Source organism: Pongo pygmaeus, chromosome 2 (genome assembly GCF_028885625.2).
Source record: "Pongo pygmaeus isolate AG05252 chromosome 2, NHGRI_mPonPyg2-v2.0_pri, whole genome shotgun sequence".
NCBI classification, from domain to species: Eukaryota; Metazoa; Chordata; class Mammalia; order Primates; family Hominidae; genus Pongo; species Pongo pygmaeus.
In genome coordinates this window covers 88,928,179-88,949,166 of record NC_085930.1, presented here as the reverse complement: position 1 = coordinate 88,949,166, position 20,988 = coordinate 88,928,179, and the positions used below count along the sequence as shown (strand labels likewise).

Here is a 20,988-nt window from a genome sequence, read left to right as displayed (position 1 = left end):
TAGGGTGTGATGCTCCGAGATGTGAATTATCTGCCTATAGAATGAATGATATTGTTCACATTAAAACTTTTTAGCAAAGGGAATGATTTCTTTCAGAAAAAATTCTATATTTCTAAAAAGGGCAGGCAATCAAATGAACAAAGATATCCTGTTCTTCATGCTAAAGAAAGACAACTTCAGTTGGCCAACTTACAGTTATAGATATTACGGCAGGTTTTTCGTTCTTCTGGCTTCAGATCAGTGTGGCATAAGTGGCTGGGTTGGTCCTCATTGGTTAAACATTGCACAGATCTCTGCATCACTCCAACACCACAAGACACTGAGCACTGTAAGACAAATGAGAGTCAGTGGCGTGGCTATGGAATGTGGGAGGCATAGACTTCTGGTGGTGTGGAGCTCAGAACCCTGATGTCATCATATAAGGGTGTCACTTCAGACCCTGTGTCACTGAATATAAAAAGCTGACATTTACTGAGCACTTACTATGGATCAGTCTCTGTGCTAAGCTTTACAGATTCATATTCATGCATTTATAAAAACATATATATGTATAAAACACTTATATGCATGTATAAAATTTGTGTAATTTTACACACACACACACACATAATTTTTTCATTTAGGCCTCACAGTACCCCATGAGATAGTATTACCATTATCTTATTTTTACAGGTGGGAGATTGGGGCTCAAACATTAAGGAATTTGTTCAAGGTCATAGTGGAGCCAGGATTCAAACCCTAACTGCTTCCAACTCGTCATACACTTTTGCCTGATCACTTTTCATTTCTTTCTTTCTTTTTTTTTTTTTTGAGACAGAGTTTTGCTCTTGTTGCCCAGGCTGGAGTGCAATGGCACGATCTCGGCTCACGGCAACTCCGCCTCCCAGGTTCAAGCGATTCTCCTGCCTCAGACTCCTGAGTAGCTGGGACTACAGGCACACACCACCTCGCCCAACAAATTTTTGTATTTTATTAAAGCAGTGTGTAGAGGGAAATATATAGTACTAAATGCCCACAAAAGAAAGCAGGAAAGATCTAAAATTGACACCCTAACATCACAATTAAAAGAACTAGAGAAGCAAGAGCAAACACATTCAAAAGCTAGCAGAAGGCAAGAAATAACGAAGATCACAGCAGAACTAAAGGAGATAGAGACACAAAAAACCCTTCAAAAAAATCAATGAATCCAGGAGCTGGTTTTTTGAAAAGATCAACAAAACTGATAGACCACTAGCAAGACTAATAAAGAAGAAAAGAGAGAAGAATCAAATAGACACAATAAAAAATGATAAAGGGAATATCACCACCGATCCCACAGAAATACAAACTACAATCAGAGAATACTATAAACACCTCTACGCAAATAAACTAGAAAATCTAGAAGGAATGGATAAATTCTTGGACACATACACCCTCCCAAGACTAAACCAGGAAGAAGTTGAATCTCTGAATAGACCAATAACAGGCTCTGAAATTGAGGCAATAATTAATAGCCTACCAACAAAAAAAAGTCCAGGACCATTCGGATTCACAGCCGAATTCTACCAGAGGTACAAATAAGAGCTAGTACCATTCCTTCTGAAACTATTCCAATCAATAGAAAAAGAGGGAATCCTCTCTAACTCATTTTATGAGGCCAGCATCATCCTGATACCAAAGCCTGGCAGAGACACAACAAAAAAAGAGAATTTTAGACCAATATCCCTGATGAACATCGATGCAAAAATCCTTCATAAAATACTGGCAAACCGAATCCAGCAGCACATCAAAAATCTTATCCACCATGATGAAGTTGGCTTCATCCCTGGGATGCAAGGCTGGTTCAACATACACAAATCAATAAATGCAATCCATCATATAAACAGAACCAAAGACAAAAACCACAAGATTATCTCAATAGATACAGAAAAGGCCTTCGACAAAATTCAACAGCCCTTCATGCTAAAAACTCTCAATAAACTAGGTATTGATAGGACATATCTCAAAATAATAAGAGCTATTTATGACAAACCCACAGCCAATATCATACTGAATGGGCAAAAACTGGAAGCATTCCCTTTGAAAAGTGGCACAAGACAGGGATGCCCTCTCTCACCACTCCTATTCGGCATAGTGTTGAAAGTTCTGGCCAGGGCAATCAGGCAAGAGAAAGAAATAAAGGGTATTCAATTAAGAAAAGAGGAAGTCAAATTGTCCCTGTTTGCAGATGACATGATTGTATATTTAGAAAACCCCATCGTCTCAGCCCAAAATCTCCTCAAGCTGATAAGCAACTTCAGCAAAGTCTCAGGATACAAAATCAATGTGCAAAAATCACAAGCATCCTTATACACCAATAACAGACAAACAGAGAGCCAAATCATGAGTGAACTCCCATTCACAATTGCTTCAAAGAGAATAAAATACCTAGGAATCCAAATTACAAGGGATGTGAAGGACCTCTTCAAGGAGAACTACAAACCACTGCTCAATGAAATAAAAGAGGACACAAACAAATGGAAGAACATTCCATGCTCATGGATAGGAAGAATCAATATCATGAAAATGGCCGTACTGCCCAAGGTAATTTATAGATTCAATGCCATGCCCATCAAGCTACCAATGACTTTCTTCACAGAATTGGAAAAAACTACTTTAAAGTTCATATGGAACCAAAAAAGAGCCCGCATCGCCAAGTCAATCCTAAGCCAAAAGAACAAAACTGTAGGCATCACACTACCTGACTTCATACTATACTAAAGGCTACAATAACCAAAACAGCATGCTACTGGTACCAAAATAGAGACATAGACCAATGGAACAGAACAGAGCTCTCAGAAATAATACCACACATCTACAACCATCTGATCTTTGACAAACCTGAGAAAAACAAGAAATGGGGAAAGGATTCCCTATTCAATAAATGGTGCTGGGAAAACTGGCTAGCCATATGTATAAAGCTGAAACTGGATCCCTTCCTTACACCTTATACAAAAATTAATTCAAGATGGATTAAAGACTTAAATGTTAGACCTAAAACCATAAAAAACCCTAGAAGAAAAGCTAGGCAATACCATTCAGGACATAGGCATGGGCAAGGACTTCATGACTAAAACACCAAAATCAATGGCAACAAAAGCCAAAATAGACCAACGGGATCTAATTAAACTAAAGAGCTTCTGCACAGCAAAAGAAACTACCATCAGAGTGAACAGGCAACCTACAGGATGGGAGAAAATTTTTACAATCTACCCATCTGACAAAGGGCTAATATCCAGAATCTACAAAGAACTTACACAAATTTACAAGAAAAAATGAACCCCATCAAAAAGTGGGCAAAGGATATGAACAGACACTTCTCAAAAGAAGACATTTATGCAGCCAAAAGACACATGAAAAACTGCTCATCATCACTGGCCATCAGAGAAATGCAAATCAAAACCACACCAAGATACCATTTCTCACCAGTTAGAATGGCGATTGTTAAAAAGTCAGGGAACAACAGGTGCTGGAGAGGATGTGGAGAAATAGGAACACTTTTACACTGTTGGTGGGACTGTAAACTAGTTCAACCATTGTGGAAGATAGTGTGGCGATTCTTCAAGGATCTAGAACTAGAAACACCATTTGACCCAGCTATCCCATTACTGGGTATATACCCAAAGGATTATAAATCATGCTGCTATAAAGACACATGCACACGTTATGTTTATTGCGGCACTATTCACAATAGGAAAGACTTGGAACTAACCCAAATGTCCACCAATGATAGACTGGATTAAGAAAATGTGGCATATATATACCATGGAATACTATGCAGCCATAAAAAAGGATGAGTTCATGTCCTTTGTAGGGACATGGATGAAGCTGGAGACCATCATTCTCAGCAAACTATCGCAAGGACAGAAAACCAAACACTGCATGTTCTCACTCATAGGTGGGAATTGAACAATGAGAACACTTGGACACAGGGTGGGGAACATCACATACCACGGCCTGTCGTGGAGTTGGGGGCAGGGGGAGGGATAGCATTAGGAGATATACCTAATGTAAATGACGAGTTAATAGGTGCAGCACACCAACATGGCACATGTATACATATGTAACATACCTGCACTTTGTATACATGTACCCTAGAACTTAAAGTATAATAATAAAAAAAAATTATATTTTAAGTTGAGACAGGATTTCACCATGTTGGCCAGGCTGGTCTCGATCTGCTGACCTCATGGTCCGCCGACCTCGGCCTCTCGAAGTGCTGGGATTACAGGTGTGAGCTACTGTGCCTGGCTGCCTGATCACTTTTCAAGACTGAGAGCTGCCTGGTCCAGAGCCAGGGGGCTGTGACAGTCTTCCAGGGCAGTCCTAATTTAAAATATTCTTCCTTGTTGTAACCCAATGCAATGAAGTATTTCTTACATAGAAGCACTAGAACATACAGACTTCTTAACAACATAAGCAACAATAACTACTCCTTCTGTAACTCTTACGAGTATCAGATTTTAAGTATTTTTTTAAAAAAATTTGCAGTAAAATACATATAAAACATTTGCCATTATAACCTAAGTGCTTTGTATATACAGGCTGAGTATCCCCTATTGGAAGTGCTGGGGACCAGCAGTATTTTGCATTTCGGATTTTTTTTTTCAGATTTGGAATACTTGCAGTATTACTAGTTGGATATCCCTAATCTGAACATCTGAAACCCAAGATGCTCCAAGGAACATTTCATTACGGTGTCATTTCGGCACCAAAAAATGTTTGGATTTTATAGCATTTTGGATTTTGGATTTCTGGATTAGGGATGCTCAACCTGTGTAAACTCATTTCATCTTCACAAGTATCAGTTTTGCAGATGAGAAAACTGAGACACAAAAGTTATGCAACTTGCCCAAGGTTGTTCACCTGGGAAGTGGAAGAATCAGGGTTCAGACTGTCTGGCTTCAGAGCCCATGTTCTAAGCACCAAGCCACTTTGGTAAACAGAAGGAAGTCCCTTTGATCCCTGTCAGCCCATTTCAAGTTGCTAACTCCAGGGTTTCTCCTGGAAGTAGAGTTACTAAGGAGAGTGGGTTAGGCAGGACATGTTTAAGACAGGGTTGAGATCCAAGGGGTTTCAGATTTGAGTGCTCAGTCTTCTACTTACGCTCCCCCAGTTGCCAACTCTCCAGGTGGCCGAGACAGGGCACTCCCTCAGGTAACAGGGGTGAACACTGGGGGGCTGTGTGCCCGGGCAGTTGATGGTGGTTTGGTAGCTGTATTCATAATTCTCCTTCCCGGTGTAAATCTCGCTGCACGAGACAAGCCTTTGTTTGTAGCCTTTTCCACAGGTCACTGAGCACTGCAAAGACAGGGATTGAGAGGAGAGGTTCGAGCAGTTCCTGGGGGCAGCCCACAATAGGCCCCTGACCTCCACACCGAGCGCTGACCGTGTGACTATGCTGCAAAAATCTCCCACTTCATTAGCTTATTTATTCATTTCAAGCGGCAGGCCCTGAGCGCACAGGAGACAGGCAACCCTACAGGGTGCCTCTGGGATCTGGTGCTTCCACTGGCATCTTCTCAGCCCCCACTGCAGGTGGGGGTGCCTCAATCCCCTTCTGGAGGTTTCGAAGGGAGGAGGAAGGGGAGGTGCTCCAGCTGTCATTCATTCAGTTTGCATCTTCAGTCCAACTGCACAGGTTGGCAAACTGCTCTTTTCTAAAGCTATGATGACCAGCAAATTGGGAGGGGAAGAGGAGACAGCAGCTGACCCGTGAGTCGGCATTTTGAGTGTGAAATCCAAGCACTGAGCCAAAGGGGACTCTGGGACTGTTTTCCTTCCCTCCTTGGTGCTGTTTGCTTTCCTACCTGCCCTCCATTTAATTTCCTTCTCTTCTCTCTCTCCCTGGCTATAGATTTTTTTTTTTTTTTTTTTTTTTGAGACTGCATCTCACTATGTTGTCTAGGCTGGAGTGCAGTGACATGATCTCCGGTCACTGAAACCTCCATCTCCCAGGTTCAAGTGATTCTCATGCCTCAGCCTCCCAAGTAGTTGGGATTACAGGCGTGCACCACCACACCCAGCTAGGCTATAGATGTTGACTGGCATGTTACCTTTCTGCTTTTCTACCTCTTGCTCTATATCATGCCCTCATCTGTACTCTTTTATCCTAACTCTATGGCATTTAAACATACTCAACCAATACAGAAATGCAGAAGAAATACACATCGTTATAGTGTCCCAACTTTCAACCTCCTTAGCTAAGTTTTCTTTTTTTTATCATTTCCCATTTAAAAAATAAAACTGAGTTACAATTAATTTAGTTTTGATGATATTTTTAGGCAACAGCATTAAATAACTGGTCATCTTTTGTAAATGTGCTTCATAAACTTGGGGTAGAGTGCCGGTATTCTCTAGACTTATGATTCTTGGGTGAGGGTGGGAAAAACACCCCAAAACAGTATGCCACATGTGGTGTGTTATGCTTTTTCTGGGGTGAGGGATCACAGCTTTCATCAATTCTCAAGGGCAGTTAGAAGCCACAGTGTCTGCTCTGCCCTAATGTCTCCTGCTGCTTTTAGTCACATAGTTTTCTTCTCCTGCACCTTTTCCAGGGAAAAGGCTCTCCTTGAAGAAATCCCAGAGGCAGGAGAGAACAAGTCCAGCTAGAGGCACACAGAGCATCCCTAGGCCTTCCCTTCCAGTTGGCTCGAGACATAGAAATGCTCTGTGTACATTTCTTCCTTCTTTGGCTGCTGCTGTTCAACCGTTTGAAGGCCAAGTTGACGCCAGGCCAGGAAAGTGTAAGGCCAGCCCGGGGTGTTTCATGCAGATGGCTAACAAACTCTGTCCAAGCTGTGGGTAATCTTAGTGTTTGACCCAGTGCTTGCATGCATTGAAGTCAGTCCATACTAAGTTAAACAAAGTTGTGCGTTTGAGAGGGGCAAGGAATGAGACTCTTGACCCCTACAAACCAGGAGCAAAAGTAGTCCCCTGGCTATTTATGTGGCAGGGCTCAGTGGGAGACAGGCATTTGCTGATGGAACTGAGCCCCAAATATGGTCAGGCTAAACGCAGAGGCCTCCACATCTCTGTAAAGAAGCTGGCAAGAACAGATGCTCTCAGCTAGCTGATATCAGCATTGTGAAAATGTTGACTGCTGCTGGTTTCCTCAAACCATTTCAGAGAGAAACTCATACTGTAGACTCTGCATGCCTTGGTGTATGTGCTTGATTCCACATGAGCATGTATTACTTTTCTAAATTGAAAATAACAGCAAAGCAAAACAATAAGACTGTGGGCTCCCTGCATGAGCTGTACACTTCAGACCCTGCTAGAAAATGCATGTGTCAATCAGGACTGACAGAGCTCTTCTTTGCCAGTCTAGCTCGGGCCTCCTCCAATTCAGGTGGAGTAGAGCTCAGAGAAAAACACACAAAGAAGCCTCCAGGTAATAGAGGTCCCAGAGAGAAGGCATGTCTTCTTTTCTAGAGAGAATGCTGGTGCCAGTCCCTTTCGGCCCCTCTCCCCTCATTGCAGGTTTCCTTCCCTGTGGTCCCTGTATCTGTGCTAAATACTCTTTCCAACCCTGTAGTTGTTGCCCATAAATTTGCAGACTTTTCAATTCATGATACACCTGTGAATTTACAGAAATGTGGAAGGCTTCCTTTTTTCTTTTCAATCTTCTCCCTGTCTCAACTTTTGGGGGTTATGGTTATATTAAAGCTGTAGGAGTAATATGACTCAAGTCCCATAATAAAAGTGCTACACAATAGATAAGCTAAGATGAAGATGTCAATCTTGGCCAGGTGAAAGGTGAGATCCCCTTGTGTTGGGATCTGGATGGGTTGGAACCTATGCCTCAAACCCAAATCAAGAACTATTCCGAACACTCATTTGGATTCCACATGTTCCTGGCTGGCCAAGAGCAAATCAATTTCGTAAAGATCAGAACCATATCTCCTCTTCACTCTCTAAGGGCATACGGTACTATTCAGGGCATACCGAGAAGATGCAGGGTTGGGGTCAAGCAGGGTTTCCCAGCCTCAGCACCACTGACATTTGGGCCAGATAATTCTGTATTGTGAGGGCTGCCCTGTGCACTGTAGGATGCTTAGCCCCATCCCTGGCCTCCACCTTCCAACCCTAGCCAGTAGGGTCCCCTTTCCCCAGTTGTCACAACCAAACGGTCTCTAGACACTGCCAAATGTCCCCTCGAAGGACAAAATTCACAGGAATAAAGGATAGGGAGAGATAATTAGAAAAGACTTTGAGATCAGCTTTAGTGCAGGAAGCAATTCAACACCCAACACACACATCATCTAAATGCAAATACTCTTCTCATTAACATGTGAAATTGCTGCCTGTCAAACTTTGAAGAGACCCAGTGGCAGCAATCGTATTACCTAACAATTTTCAGTACCTTTACTGTGAGTCCAGATGCCTCCCTTTCGAATCTCTAAATGCTTTTGGGCAAATGACAACTGGTTTGAATGCTACAGATCTCTCACACAGATATGAACATATTATGATGTTTGAAAATAATATAATCATGCTATGATTACTACTGGCTTATTACCATTAAAAAGGGTCTAGATAAGCATTGTACACAGGAGGATACATGAAAAAATGGTACTTGAGATAATGTGGATATTATAGAAAATTATTTTCTTCCTCTGAAGCTGTTTGTTAAACAGGCAAAACACATCTGGTTTATAAAAGGGGTTTGTTTGCCCCTTACAATGTTTTAAAAGCAAAAATTTGAGCCCCCATTTTCAAGTTAGGAAATCTCATCTACTAGTCCAGATTTTTAGCCTCTCTTGAAATATCAGGTTTGGTAACGCTAGACCACATTTCTGCATGGCCCCAGCTGGAGTGAAAGAGATTCTGCTCCCTTCACACAGCATGTGCTAGTTTGTCACAGTTGCCACCTCTCCCTGTTGTATCCCTGGCACTACAATATTTTCTTATACTTAACTGTCTTCAGGCACCTCAAAGCATCCTATGAGTTTGCAGCACCCGTAATAATTTCTTCTTTATGCCAATAGGACATCAAGGTGAATCACAGAATGTAGACCTGAAGGGACTTAGAGACCATCTCACACATCTCTCCCACTTTGCATACAAGGAATTCTAGTTTGGGAAAGCTGAGGACTTGTCAGAAAACACACAGTTCACAGTGGCAGATCGGGCGGGTAGCCTCAAGTCTCCCACATTCCTGCACTCATCCCTCTGCCGCTCTCAGGCCATGGCTGAGCTGACGATGGTTACAGTCCCCAGGACGGTACCTCTGACCATTCTCCTGTGATCCAGACATACTCGCAGGGTTGCAAACTACAGCTTTCGCGGTCCGACGGCCGCTTGCTCACGTCACAGCGTGCACCATGCACCTCGTTTTTGTTGTCATCCACACACACCACCTTGCGGTACCTGGAGCCTTCGCCGCAGGTCTTGGTACACTGTTAAAGACAAGCAAAAGGGAAGAATAAACCATAGTTCCTTATATCCTGTGACTGTAATTATGTGTTTACCTGTCTACACAGCCTTTAAGATCATAAGAGCCCTGAGGGCAGGGATTGCCAGAGAACTTCTCGTTTTGTTTTTTTTTTTTTTTTTTTTTTTGAGATGGAGTCTTGCACTGGAGTGCAGTGGCACGATCTTGGCTCACTGCAAGCTCCGCCTCCCGGGTTCATGCCGTTCTCCTGCCTCAGCCTCCCGAGTAGCTGGGACTACAGGCGCCTGCCACCACGCCAGGCTAATTTTTTATATTTTTAGTAGAGACAGGGTTTCACCGTATTAGCCAGGATGATCTCAATCTCCTGACCTCGTGATCTGCCCACCTCAGCCTCCCAAAGTGCTGGGATTACAGGCGTGAGCCACCACTCCCGGCCAAGAACTCCTCATTTTACCCCAGTTACCTAACAACTCTGTTCCTGGCATTCACCACCCAGCTGTCTAAAGGAAGGAAGGAAAATATAAATGAGTCAATCTCAGTTTAGAAAGGACCTTAAATCCTATTTACTTCAAACACCTACTCACAAGTGACTTGATTTAACACTTATGGCTGAATGTTTACCAAACTGGTGTCTAAATACCTCCAGGATCAGGGACATCAGTACCTGCCCAGGTAGCCATCTCATTTCATAATATGGAACCAAACAAATCTCCTTGTATGTTCCAGGCCCTTGTCCTACTTTTCTATTCCAGGGAAGCATAAAGGAAAGTTTCAGCTCTCACAAGTAATCTCCTGCAGCTATTTGAAGAGGGCTTTCCTGTGGCCCCAGGTGCCTTTTCTTCTACAGGGGAACTGCTCTCATCCCACATCATTCTGCAAATATTCACTAAGTTCCTATTAGGTGTCAGGCCCTGTGACGGGTCCTGGGTGAACAAGAGCGCACACAAATGGCACATTCTCTGTTTTCAGAGAGGAGCTTATATGTTAGTAGCAAAGGCAGACAACAAAGAAGATAGCTAGGTAGTGAGATTTAACAATTACTGTAATTCCATTTTCCAGATGAAGAAAATGGGACTTTGAGAGCCTAAGTTACTTGCCCCAGGTCACACATCTCTTTGTGAGGTAGACAGGACAGCTATGTTTATTCCCATAAGCCAAGGGATGATTACAGAGCAAGTAGTATGTTTCATTCTAGGATAATCTCTATGTCCACAGATTCTTATTTGTTTAGCTTTAACCGACAGCAAACCCCACCCCTGAAGTTTATCCTTAGTGCCCTGTGTTGCTAAAGGTCACTGAAAGCCTATTGTATCTAAAGCCTCCGTGTCACCCAACATTTCAAGACTCTAGACTACATTGGGAAGCCCCAGTGAGCTAACTGAAACCTGTACCAAGGACTGCTGCAGTTTCTTAATTTAGGCCAGGGATTGAATACCCTGTTGGCAACGGGCTTATCTAACAACTGTGATTTTTGTTGTGTGGTTAGAATGTTGTCTTTTCTTTTCTTTCTTTCTTTCTTTTTTTTCTTTGAGACAAAGTCTCCCTCTGTTGCTCACGTTGGAGTGCAGTGATGTGATCACAGTTTGCTATAGCCTTGACTTCCCTCCTACATTTTAGTCCCAAGTAGCTGGGACTACAGGCATGAGCCACCATGCCCAGTTAATTTTTTGTTTGTAGAGATGAGTCTCACTACATTGCCCAGTTTGGTCTTGAACTCCTGGGTTCAAGGGATCCTCCTGCCTTGGCCTCCCAAAGTTCTGGGATTACAGGCATCAGCCATCATGCCCAGCTAGCACACTGTCTTTTAAAATGTCTAATTTTAGTCTGTTTACGGAGAACTACAGACCCCACCTCTCTTTTTCATCTAATGGGCAGCCTTTCCTTTTATCCCTGCCTTGCCTCAAAGGCATTTGTGTTTGGAACTCAGCTTCACTCAGAAATGTCTTCTATGATATGCCCTATGTCTTTTTGTTTTTTGGTGATAAAATACACAAAATATAAAATTCACCATTTTAACTATCACAAGTATACAATTCAGTGGCATTTAGTACATTTGCAATATTGTGCAACCATCAACCCATCTAGTTCCAGAATATTTCATCACAGCAAAAGGAAGCCTTGTACCCGTTAAGCAGTCCCTCCCCATTCCTTCCTTCCTGTAGCCCCTTGCAACCACCAATCTGCTTTTTGTCTCTGTAGATTTTCCTATTCTGGGTATTTCACATATATGGAATCATCCAATATGTGGCCTTTATTACCTGACTTCTCTCCCTTAATGTTTTCAAGGTTCTTCCATATTGCAGCATGTATCAATATTTCATTCCTTTTTAAGGCTGAGTAATATTCTATTGTATGGATATACCACATTTTGTTATCTATTCCTCAGTTGATGGACATATGGGTTGTTTCTCATTTGGCTATTGTAAATAGTGCTGCTATGAACATTCATGTACAAATTTAAACACCTATTTTCCATTCTTTTGGGTATATATAACTGGGAGTCGAATTGCTGGGTCATATAGTATGCCCCGTGTCTTTTGTGAGCTACTCTGTTCCTTTAGGAAGGAGAAGGGATATGCTGGCATTTCCTGGTAGCCCCTTGTCACTTGCAAACTTAAAATTTCTGCTGCTTGGGAGTAAACCTCAATATCTAGAATATGGAGTCACTCCTCATTTTTCTGGAGCATAAACATAACTTGAAACCACTGTGAGGTGAGCATGGAGGAGCAGAATCATTTCAAATTAGTGCAGGAGGCCGGCTGAGCCCAGTTCCCTAGCTCATCCCTAGCTCAGTGGTTTTGGGGTTTTCTATTCCCCTAGGGAAAAAATGTTTTTTTTAATCATTAAAAAAGTGAGATACAGGGCCACTGAATGTTAAAAAAGAAGAAAAGAAAAATTTAATCTGTGATGTGTAGATATATGCAAATACTTAACTACCCATAGAAAAAGTAATTCCTTAGAAAATTAGGACTTAGGTGACTCTGAGAAGATCCTAATTATTGCGCAGCTAAACCTGGACTAAACCTTCCAGTATCCTCTCGTTTTCACTAATCCACAAGGCTTTAATCTGCATCAATAAGTAACAGTTCAGAGCAGAAATACAATGATTCCTAAATACTTTATGCTTGTTAAGCATTTCTCTCTCAGTCTTAAAGAATGGTTAACTACCATAAAAACTATTTTGCTAGCGGTGGAAAAGGGAGCTGGGAAAATTTACCTTGAATATAACTTTTACAAAATTAAAAATTAAACTAAGTAAATAAGTGACTTGCCCAGTGTTTCCTAATTAGTCAACAGCAGCTCTGAAAATCACATGGCAAGGGTTTTCTCCTGGAATCTTAAATCCTAACTAGGGTATGGGGGCTGGGTAATCAGAAAACAAATCCAGCCCATGCTATTAGGTTTTATCAGCTCTTTGTAATATGGCTTCCCCCTCAACCCTCTATGATTTATGACTCTTTCCCCTGTCCTGGAATATGATCTAGAATGTTCTGAAAAACAGTTGGAAAGTTCAATTAGCCTCATTTTAATTTCCAAAAGTTTTTCTCTAATTTCAGTATGGCTTTTAGAAAAATCTCTAACACAAGTAACACCACCAGCCTCCTTGCATTTCATCACACACTATAATTCAGAAAGAAAATAATCACAGTGCTGGACTAAATCAGGCAGCTCGCCCATTGTTCTGCAAGCTACATGTGCCTTTAAACGTGCTGAAATTAACAGAGGGAAAAGAACTTTTCCAAATTTGAGGGTGAGGAAGACCTAAAGTAAACCGTGAAGGTGGTATTTTATTCAGCCAGGTAGGTTGGCCACAGAGTGATGGTCTGAAAAGGATCATTTAATGCAATGGGTAGAAATTTTCTTTGCTTAAAGATTATAATCAAGTCGCTTTACACTTTCAAATATATCTTTTGGTGCAATTCCCTAACCATGGGGGGAATTCACAGGCTCTACCTTTTAAGGTTGTTGATTTTCTCCACGGATGAAAGACCTTGTCTTCTCTAGTGCAGGGTTACCATTGTTGCACAGTGTACGGACGGCAACTCACAGAACCACAGGGTTCCTGGGTTTTTATGTCATGAGAAGCAGCAATGACAAATCGGTTTATCTAGCGTTGCTTTAAATGGCAACAACAAAAAAAGCAGTCCTTACTTCAAAGCTCATTTTAAAGTCAGGTATACAGAATTTAGACATTTTTGCTCCCAAATAGTATATATTTGCTAGGGGATGGGGTGGGGAGAAGGAGGCAGAAATAATACTGTGGAGACACTTTGTAACTTTAAAGTCATTCATTCACTCAATCAGTATTTTACAATGAGCCAAGGTCTATGCTGGGGCCCCGGAAGGCAGCCCCCATGGCTTCCTACTCTGCCTCTCTCCCTATTAGGACACCCAGGGTGGCAGCTATTCCCAGCTTGGGGGTCTCATGTGTTAGCTCAGCTGGCTAACTGGTGACCCCTGGGGTTTAACACCTACGGCTACCTTGTGCAGTTGTGTAAGCAGATGCGGGTTTCCTAACAGAGTGTGTAATTGAGTAAGAAGCCACCAGGGAGAGAAGAGGAAAAACAATGGGGCAATTCCCATGATGCTGCAAAGGCGGGTCCAGGTAGCAGCAGATGAGCAGGAGGAATGACGGAGGACATCAGTTCACCAGGCAAGGAGGGGAAAAGGACATTCTGAGGAGGGGCTCAGCATGCATGGTGGCTGGAGGTGAGAAATGGCATGGGTGGAGAAGTGGGGGAGGAGAATGACCACAGCATTTTGGGGTTTTCAGAGCAGATTATTTGTGGTTTGGGATTTTTAGAGCATCCCTAATGCCTAATGCCTGGAACTTCACAAGGTATTGATAAACGCTGGTTGAATAAATTAATAAAATGAGCAATAAAGAGTTCGTATCTGGCTCTGTGCGCACATCAAAACCTGGTCATTCCCTACTGTTAACTTCAGGAAAATCTTTTAAATCAACTGACCAAGAACCTGCTGCTCATTTCTAACTTTTCTGTGTTAAGGAGATACACTTGGAAATCATTCTACAGCTGATCTTAATAAAAGTCCTCAGACTCCAAGTATGTATCAGAGTGGCCCAAGTCCCCATACTGCACCAAACAGCAACGAGGTGAGCAGTTCTGCAACAGTCAGACATATCTGAGCACAGCTTGTCCGTGGCATTGTGACAAGAAAATAAAACAGCTGTTCTTACAGGAAAAACAGAGTTTGACTGTGCTTTTTTTTTTTTATTTTTAATGTTTTTGAGACAGGGTCTTGCTCTGTTGCCCAGGCTGTAGTGCAGTGGCCTGATCATAGCTCACTGCAGCATTGACCTCCTAAGCTTAAGCAATCCTCTCACCTCAGCCTCCCAAGTAGCTGGAACTACAGGACCATGCCACCATACTTGGGTAATTTTTTCTATTTTTTGTAGAGATGGAGTCTCACTATGTTGCCTAGGCTGGTCTCAAACTCTGGGGCTCAATGATACTCCCTCCTTGGCCTCCCAAAGCGCTGGGATTATAGGTGTGAGCCACTGTGTCCAGCCTGCTTGACTGTTCTAAAAGTCATTTTAGAATGCATTTATTCTATAGAGTGAAAGATGAAAGTCCATCAATTAGCAGGTACTGTTCTATGTTATTTTCCTTCCCTCCTTCCTTCCTTCCTTCCTTCCTCCCTCCCTCCCTTTCTTCCTTCCTCCTTCATTCCTTTTTTGCTCCCATCTTTCCCTCCTTCCTTTCTCCCTCCCTTCCTTTCTTCTTTCCTTCCACCCATCCATTATTTTGTTCCTCCATTCATTCACAGATTCATTCATTTAACAGGTATCTTTGATGTTGTAGGTACCATGTTAAATGATAGAGAAGATTCTGGTGAAAAGCTCCCTGACCTTAAATAACTGATAACATAGATGAGAAAAACAGGCAATGAGAATTCCAGGTGCTAACTGCCAGAGTACAGTAATTTGAGTGTGCTATGAGAGCTGAGTGGAGGAGCATCTGACTCAGATTTAGTGGGGTGGTGTGATTGGCAAAGGATTCTGAGAGGAAGTGACATCTAGGTTGAGGCCTGAAGGATAAGAAAGGGTGACTGAGGTGAAGGTCAGAGCAAGGTGGTCTTATGATGAAGAGGTACTACAAGAGAAGAGTGTATTCCAGGTAAAGGGGGAAAAGAACATGTGTAGGACCTGTGAAATCTATTCCTCAATGGTGCAGATGCATAGCCCCATACGATCACAATTCAAATTTGACCAGAAGGACCTCTGCTGCTCTAAGTGAATTTATATGTCAGACTGTGATACTATTAACAAGTAAATCCTTTGTGATAATAATTCTCAAAAGAATTAAAAAATCTTTTTTAACTTTTTTCTTCCAAACAGCCTCATGAGCATTATAATTCTAAAGTGGGTAAAACTGACCACTGCGAGGACAAATTCCTCACCTGAACCTGGCGGGTGATATTAGAAGCCCAACACTGTAAGATGCAGGCCGAGCCAAACTGCTGTCATCACCAGAAGCCTCCATCGGAAGGTCACCGTACTAAAAAGAAGTCTACTTTGGGATGGCCTAAAAGGTGCCAGTCGCCATGTCGAATCATGTCATCTCACCAAATCCTCACTGTGACCCTTGAGCAAAGTCTGCCACAGAATTCCCATTTTGCAGAGGAGCTAAGTGAAGTCTAGAAATTCAGAGTCAACTTTTCAGAGCCACACACTGAATAGAATTTTGCTTACAACATGTTGTTTCTAGGATGTAAACAAAATGAGATGTGGATGTGTGGATAGAGCATTTTTCTCTTGTCCAATTATTCTGCCCTATATCTGAAAGTCTGGGCTCTACTCTCATGGTATCAAGAAGGCACCCTGATGCCCGTTTCCCCTGAACAAACAATGGGCCTCACAATGAACAGGAAGTCCTCTGAGGGGCTCCAACATCATCAAGACTCGCCCGGTGACATGGCTTAAAGTCTGATAGCTAACTAGATCAAGAATCTCCTTTTTAGAAGGGGTAGGTGTTATAACCCAGTAAAGGGAATACACTTTGATAGCAACTCTCCAGTAAGAAGCTTGGCAAGTCATTAAGAGGAAAATAAAATAATTCACTTTAGATATATTTGGCATGGGATTAGTGAAGATAATGATACAGAGTGTAGGTGCCAGAGTTCAAGCTTCTGAGCTTCAAATTCCAGCCATATTATTTACTAAATGCATGATCATTGATAAATTAACCTACCTAAGCCCCAAGTTGCCCCTATTAAATGAGGATAAAAATATCAATACTACATCGGAGAGTTATGGAAAGGGCTGAATGAAGTACTTCATGTGAAAATACTCAACATAGTGCCTAGTTTGTAGCTTAGTAAACAACAAGCTTTATTATTTTTATTATCTTCAGTATCAGGGCCATTGTACTATACAACTCTAGGGGATGCTCCTCACATTGTATAAAAATGGCATCCCTCAAAGTTGTGCAGTGTACAACCTGTGTGGCTGTACAGAACATCCCTGATGACCATGGCCATGGTGAGGGTGCAGAAACTGTGCTTCTCTAGGCAGATGCCTGGATTATTTCTCAAAAAGAGGATGGTGCCATATCCTACGGACCTAGCATGAAATACACCTTGCCAACAAACTGGTGGGTTTTAATAGTCCAAATAGGGGATTATTAAAAGGGGAAGCAAAAGGCAAAGTGCATACTCAAGCAAACAAGAGTTCTGAGGTGGTGGCCAGGGACTGCTAAGAAAGAAGGGGTATCCTGTAATGGGGGGCTCCCGCACATCCCATTCAGTGGGCTGAGAGGCTGCCCTGTGGCACACTCTCTGACCTCAGGTCAAGACATCACTAGGTGTGGGAGAAAAGTGGAAACGTGTGCCTGCATCAGTGGATATCAGGTAAAACGGTGGCTGAAAGAATGGATGTGAGAGGAGGTGGCAGCAAGAACGGAGGTGAGGGCTGTGATTTAGGGGAGCCTGAAGGGTTCTGTCTTATCAAGTGACCACCCAACTTACTGTTGAACAAGGGCGCTTTTGATCATTAAAGTAGGAAGAATTAATAATTACATGAGGACTACCCCAGGCAAACAGGAGGCATGGCCACGCTTTTCCTGATTTGATCAATTAAGGTAACTGCCCAGTTACTGTCATCCTTCACTCTCAGTCTTGCTGCTTCGGGGACATTCTGAGCAGGCTGTCAGCAGGCCTTGCATGTATGGGAAACATGAAGACTTTTGGTGGGGCTTCTCCCCACCTCCAGCTGCCCTGGGCCTCACTCTGCCAATGACCGGCCTCCTGTAGAATACCATAGGAATATCATAGGAGATACTCCTATGATATTCCATCCACTTTCACCACCCCAGTATTCCTTCCTTAGACTCTCCACTTTGGGTGAAGGCAGATGAGAAAGCGTGTTCCCAGGAGGGTGACTATTAGACTCCGTTTTTCCTGTTACTCAGAGTCTTTTCTCTTTGTGAGAATGGCAACCCTCTAGTAAGCTTCTTAAATAGAGGCCCAGGCCAGGCTATCTCCTGAAGCCTTCTATTCTTCTACAGAGTTTAACAGCAATATTTGAGTAAGGTTTAAAAAAGATCCATCTGCACGACACATGCAAAGAAGTAAATTTTAGGCATATTTTGCATGATCAGAGAAGAGGAATTTCCTCAGTGCATATGTGGCAAGGTTTTTCTATTCTTTGGGACGCAAAAGGAATTGTAAACAGAGTGTGCATTTTCATGATTGGCTCTAGCATTTTCAAAAGCTGGCTAAAGCACAAGCAGTCAGCTTAGATTCATTTCTGAACACTCTCTTACTTTCCGCTCCTCAGGGCAGGGTTGAGTTTAGCAAGACACAAAGAGGGAGATGGAGAGAACAGGCCATGGTAGGTCTGAAAAAAAGAGAATCAAGAGGTCACACTGAGGGGGAGAGAGAGAGAGATGAGGGAGTCTCCTCTTCCCTCTATATCTGACATTGCCAATCCCCAATCCATAATAGATAACACTATTATCTCCAGTTTTCTCAGAACAACTCTGCAAAGTTATTTTATGCCCACTCTACAAATGGATAATCCAAGGCTCAGAGAAATCAAGAATCCTTGTTCTAAGTCCCTTGGCTAATGTGTGGCAGTGCTGGGATATGAACCAAGTCTGTAGAATTTTATAGTCTCTAGGGTTCCAAATAACTCGTGTGGCTCAAGAGCTGTTAATCTGAAATGTAACTGCTTTAGGCATTCCTCCCTGCCACTGTCTGGCGGGAATAAAAAAGTAAAGAAGGAAAACAGCAAAAAGACTGAGTAGATGGAGAGGGTAAGTTTCCTAAAGAAAAGAAATTACTGCAAACAATGGAAGTAATCCATGAGGAGGCGAGGGAAGAGGAAGACAGGGCTGGGCAGCTGATCCCCATGGGGTAAAGAATGCAGTTCTAGTATTTCATAATGGTTTAAGAGAACAAACTTAGCATCAAGTCTTGCTTCTTCCACTTGCTAGGTGCTAGGTATGTGACACTTGGACAAATGACACAGATGCTGTGAACCTCAGTTTTCTCACCTGCAAAATGGGATGATGATAATAATAATAATACTCACCTTGTCTGGTGGTTAAAAAGATTAAGGGAAGCAATGAACAAAAAGTACCCAGCACAGTGCCAGGGATACAGTCTAACTGTTCTCCAAACCATACCCTTTCTTTATGTTCTGAAAAGCTCTTCATGGTGGGGAATTTCCTGTCTTATTTTTCATTATCTCTGCACCTCAAGCAGCATGCATTTTGTTTTTTATGCCAACATCAGTGGATATGGTTTTGCTTTCTAATTCTTTCCCCCCCTTTTCTACAGTTTAATCTTCTGTTCTGGAAACAGAGGTTACCTCCTACAAAACCTCCCTGGCCAAATTTTCCCCATGGACACAATGTTTTCCTTAACCAAACATTAACTTGAAGCCAGGGAAAAAGCCAGTCTTGTCCACTTCTGCACGGACCATCAACGGAGCAGTTTCTTCAGATACCATCCTTTTTTTTTTTTTTTTTAAATGTTAGAAATCTTTCACTAATTAATCACGGTTTCACATGAATGCGTATCTTCTACCTGGCAGCCAAAGTCATAGAAAGAGGAAAAATACAGAGTAGGTTCTACCTAAAGTCTGCCCTGTGGCTACTTAAACAAATACAGAATGACCAAATCTGGAGACACATATTTAAAATATTCCTTCTATCTCCCCCTCCTTCTGTGAAAGGTATCTGAATGCATTCGGCCCATGGCCTGTTGAAGTTTTTTTTTTTTTTTTTTTTTTTTTTTTTTCCTGAGGCGGCCAGACTTGGAACACTAGGAACACAGACAGACAGACATAGGAATTGCTTAAAAACAAGAAGTTCTCTCGCCCTTGTTGGAGCGAACGCGCGAGTCTGACAGTGAACCTTTTGGGAAAGAGCCAGCATTGTAACCATGCTCGGTGACTTCTCTGGCTTTATAGGGAACAGATGTGATGATAGCAAGGGGCGCACACGTGAAATGCCTGGCAGGTACCACTTCGTGGCTCTACTTACTTCTTGCCATTCCTCTGCCCTCCAAGTGTAGACGGGACACCGTGGGCCTTGGCAGTCACGTTCCGACTCCGGTCTGGTGTACGGGTTGCACTCGGTCTCTCTGGCTATTTTGTGTGTTCCGATCTGACAGCCCACATGCCTCTGCTGTACGCCTCGGCCACAGGACACAGAGCACTAAGAAGACACTGGACGTAAGTGGGAGCTTCGGCTCATTTATTTTTGGGGGGGCCCGGGGTGTCGAGGGTCACAGAGGAGGGGAATGTACTCCTAATCCAATGACTTTCATAGCTATCACATCGCTTTCTAATTTGCAATGAAAGGGATCCTAGATCATGTCTTAAACCTGGAAACTCACTGCTTATCTTATCCATGCTGGAGAGTGAGGAAGGTGCTCAAGTTTGGAGGAATCCCTCAAGTTAATGAAATTCTTGGAGGATTGAAGAGGTTGATAAAAATCATTATGAATCATTTAGCACAACCTGGAAATAGCGCTGCCATGAGAAATGAAAACTTGAAATGATTTCTATCCTGGAGGATTTGAGACTCATAAAAACTGGAGAGACAGTGTTGTACAAGAAGAATTTCTTGGCAGATTAAAAATATAACCCAAGGAGAAGTAACCCACTGAAGATTTTAGGACCTTATAAGTGGAATTATTTTCTCCAGTCTCTTCCTTTTCTTGCTCCTATTCACGGAGATAAGGCAATATTTTTTTAACCACGGAATTCACTAAAGAATTTGTGTCTATTTACAACCTCAGATGAATATATGAAGAATAAAAGCTGACAGGAAAAACCATTTCCTCGGGCTTAATGTTTTCAGCCCTTGAAAAATATTGTTAATCATGTTGAAACATTTTGTTGACCAACTTGCAAAACACCATATTAAATCTGCAAGTAACTTTCCTCTAAATTAATTTTTTAATGGTTTCCTCATTGCTGGGTTTCATAATCTCACTTATGGCCAGGCCAAGAATTATTGTCTTGATTAAAGTTTTGACAGCCAGAAACTAAAGGCTACATTTGGAAAGAATGGCATATTATTACACTTAGCTATTAAAAA

General features: G+C 42.3%; 1 protein-coding gene and 1 long non-coding RNA gene across 4 annotated transcripts in view; one reads left to right on the top strand and one right to left on the bottom strand.

Annotated features, from left to right (window-relative positions):
- Positions 1–20,988, bottom strand: part of ADAMTS9 (ADAM metallopeptidase with thrombospondin type 1 motif 9) — a 172,007-nt gene that overhangs the window by 25,915 nt on the left and 125,104 nt on the right. For 2 of the 3 annotated variants that reach the window (XM_054483816.2, XM_054483817.2), the window contains 4 exons: positions 19,927–20,100; positions 9,249–9,419; positions 5,125–5,319; positions 194–326 (listed from right to left, as the gene is read on the bottom strand). In XM_054483816.2, coding sequence (XP_054339791.1) covers positions 194–326; positions 5,125–5,319; positions 9,249–9,419; positions 19,927–20,100 — 673 coding nt within the window. The remainder of the gene's footprint in view (positions 1–193; positions 327–5,124; positions 5,320–9,248; positions 9,420–19,926; positions 20,101–20,988) is intronic. The other variant, XM_063661878.1, reaches the window with a different exon arrangement.
- LOC129034237 (uncharacterized) overlaps positions 20,005–20,988 on the top strand; it is a 28,483-nt gene continuing 27,499 nt past the window's right edge. The window contains exon 1 of the long non-coding RNA XR_008501785.1: positions 20,005–20,117. This is a non-coding gene — a long non-coding RNA (uncharacterized LOC129034237). The remainder of the gene's footprint in view (positions 20,118–20,988) is intronic.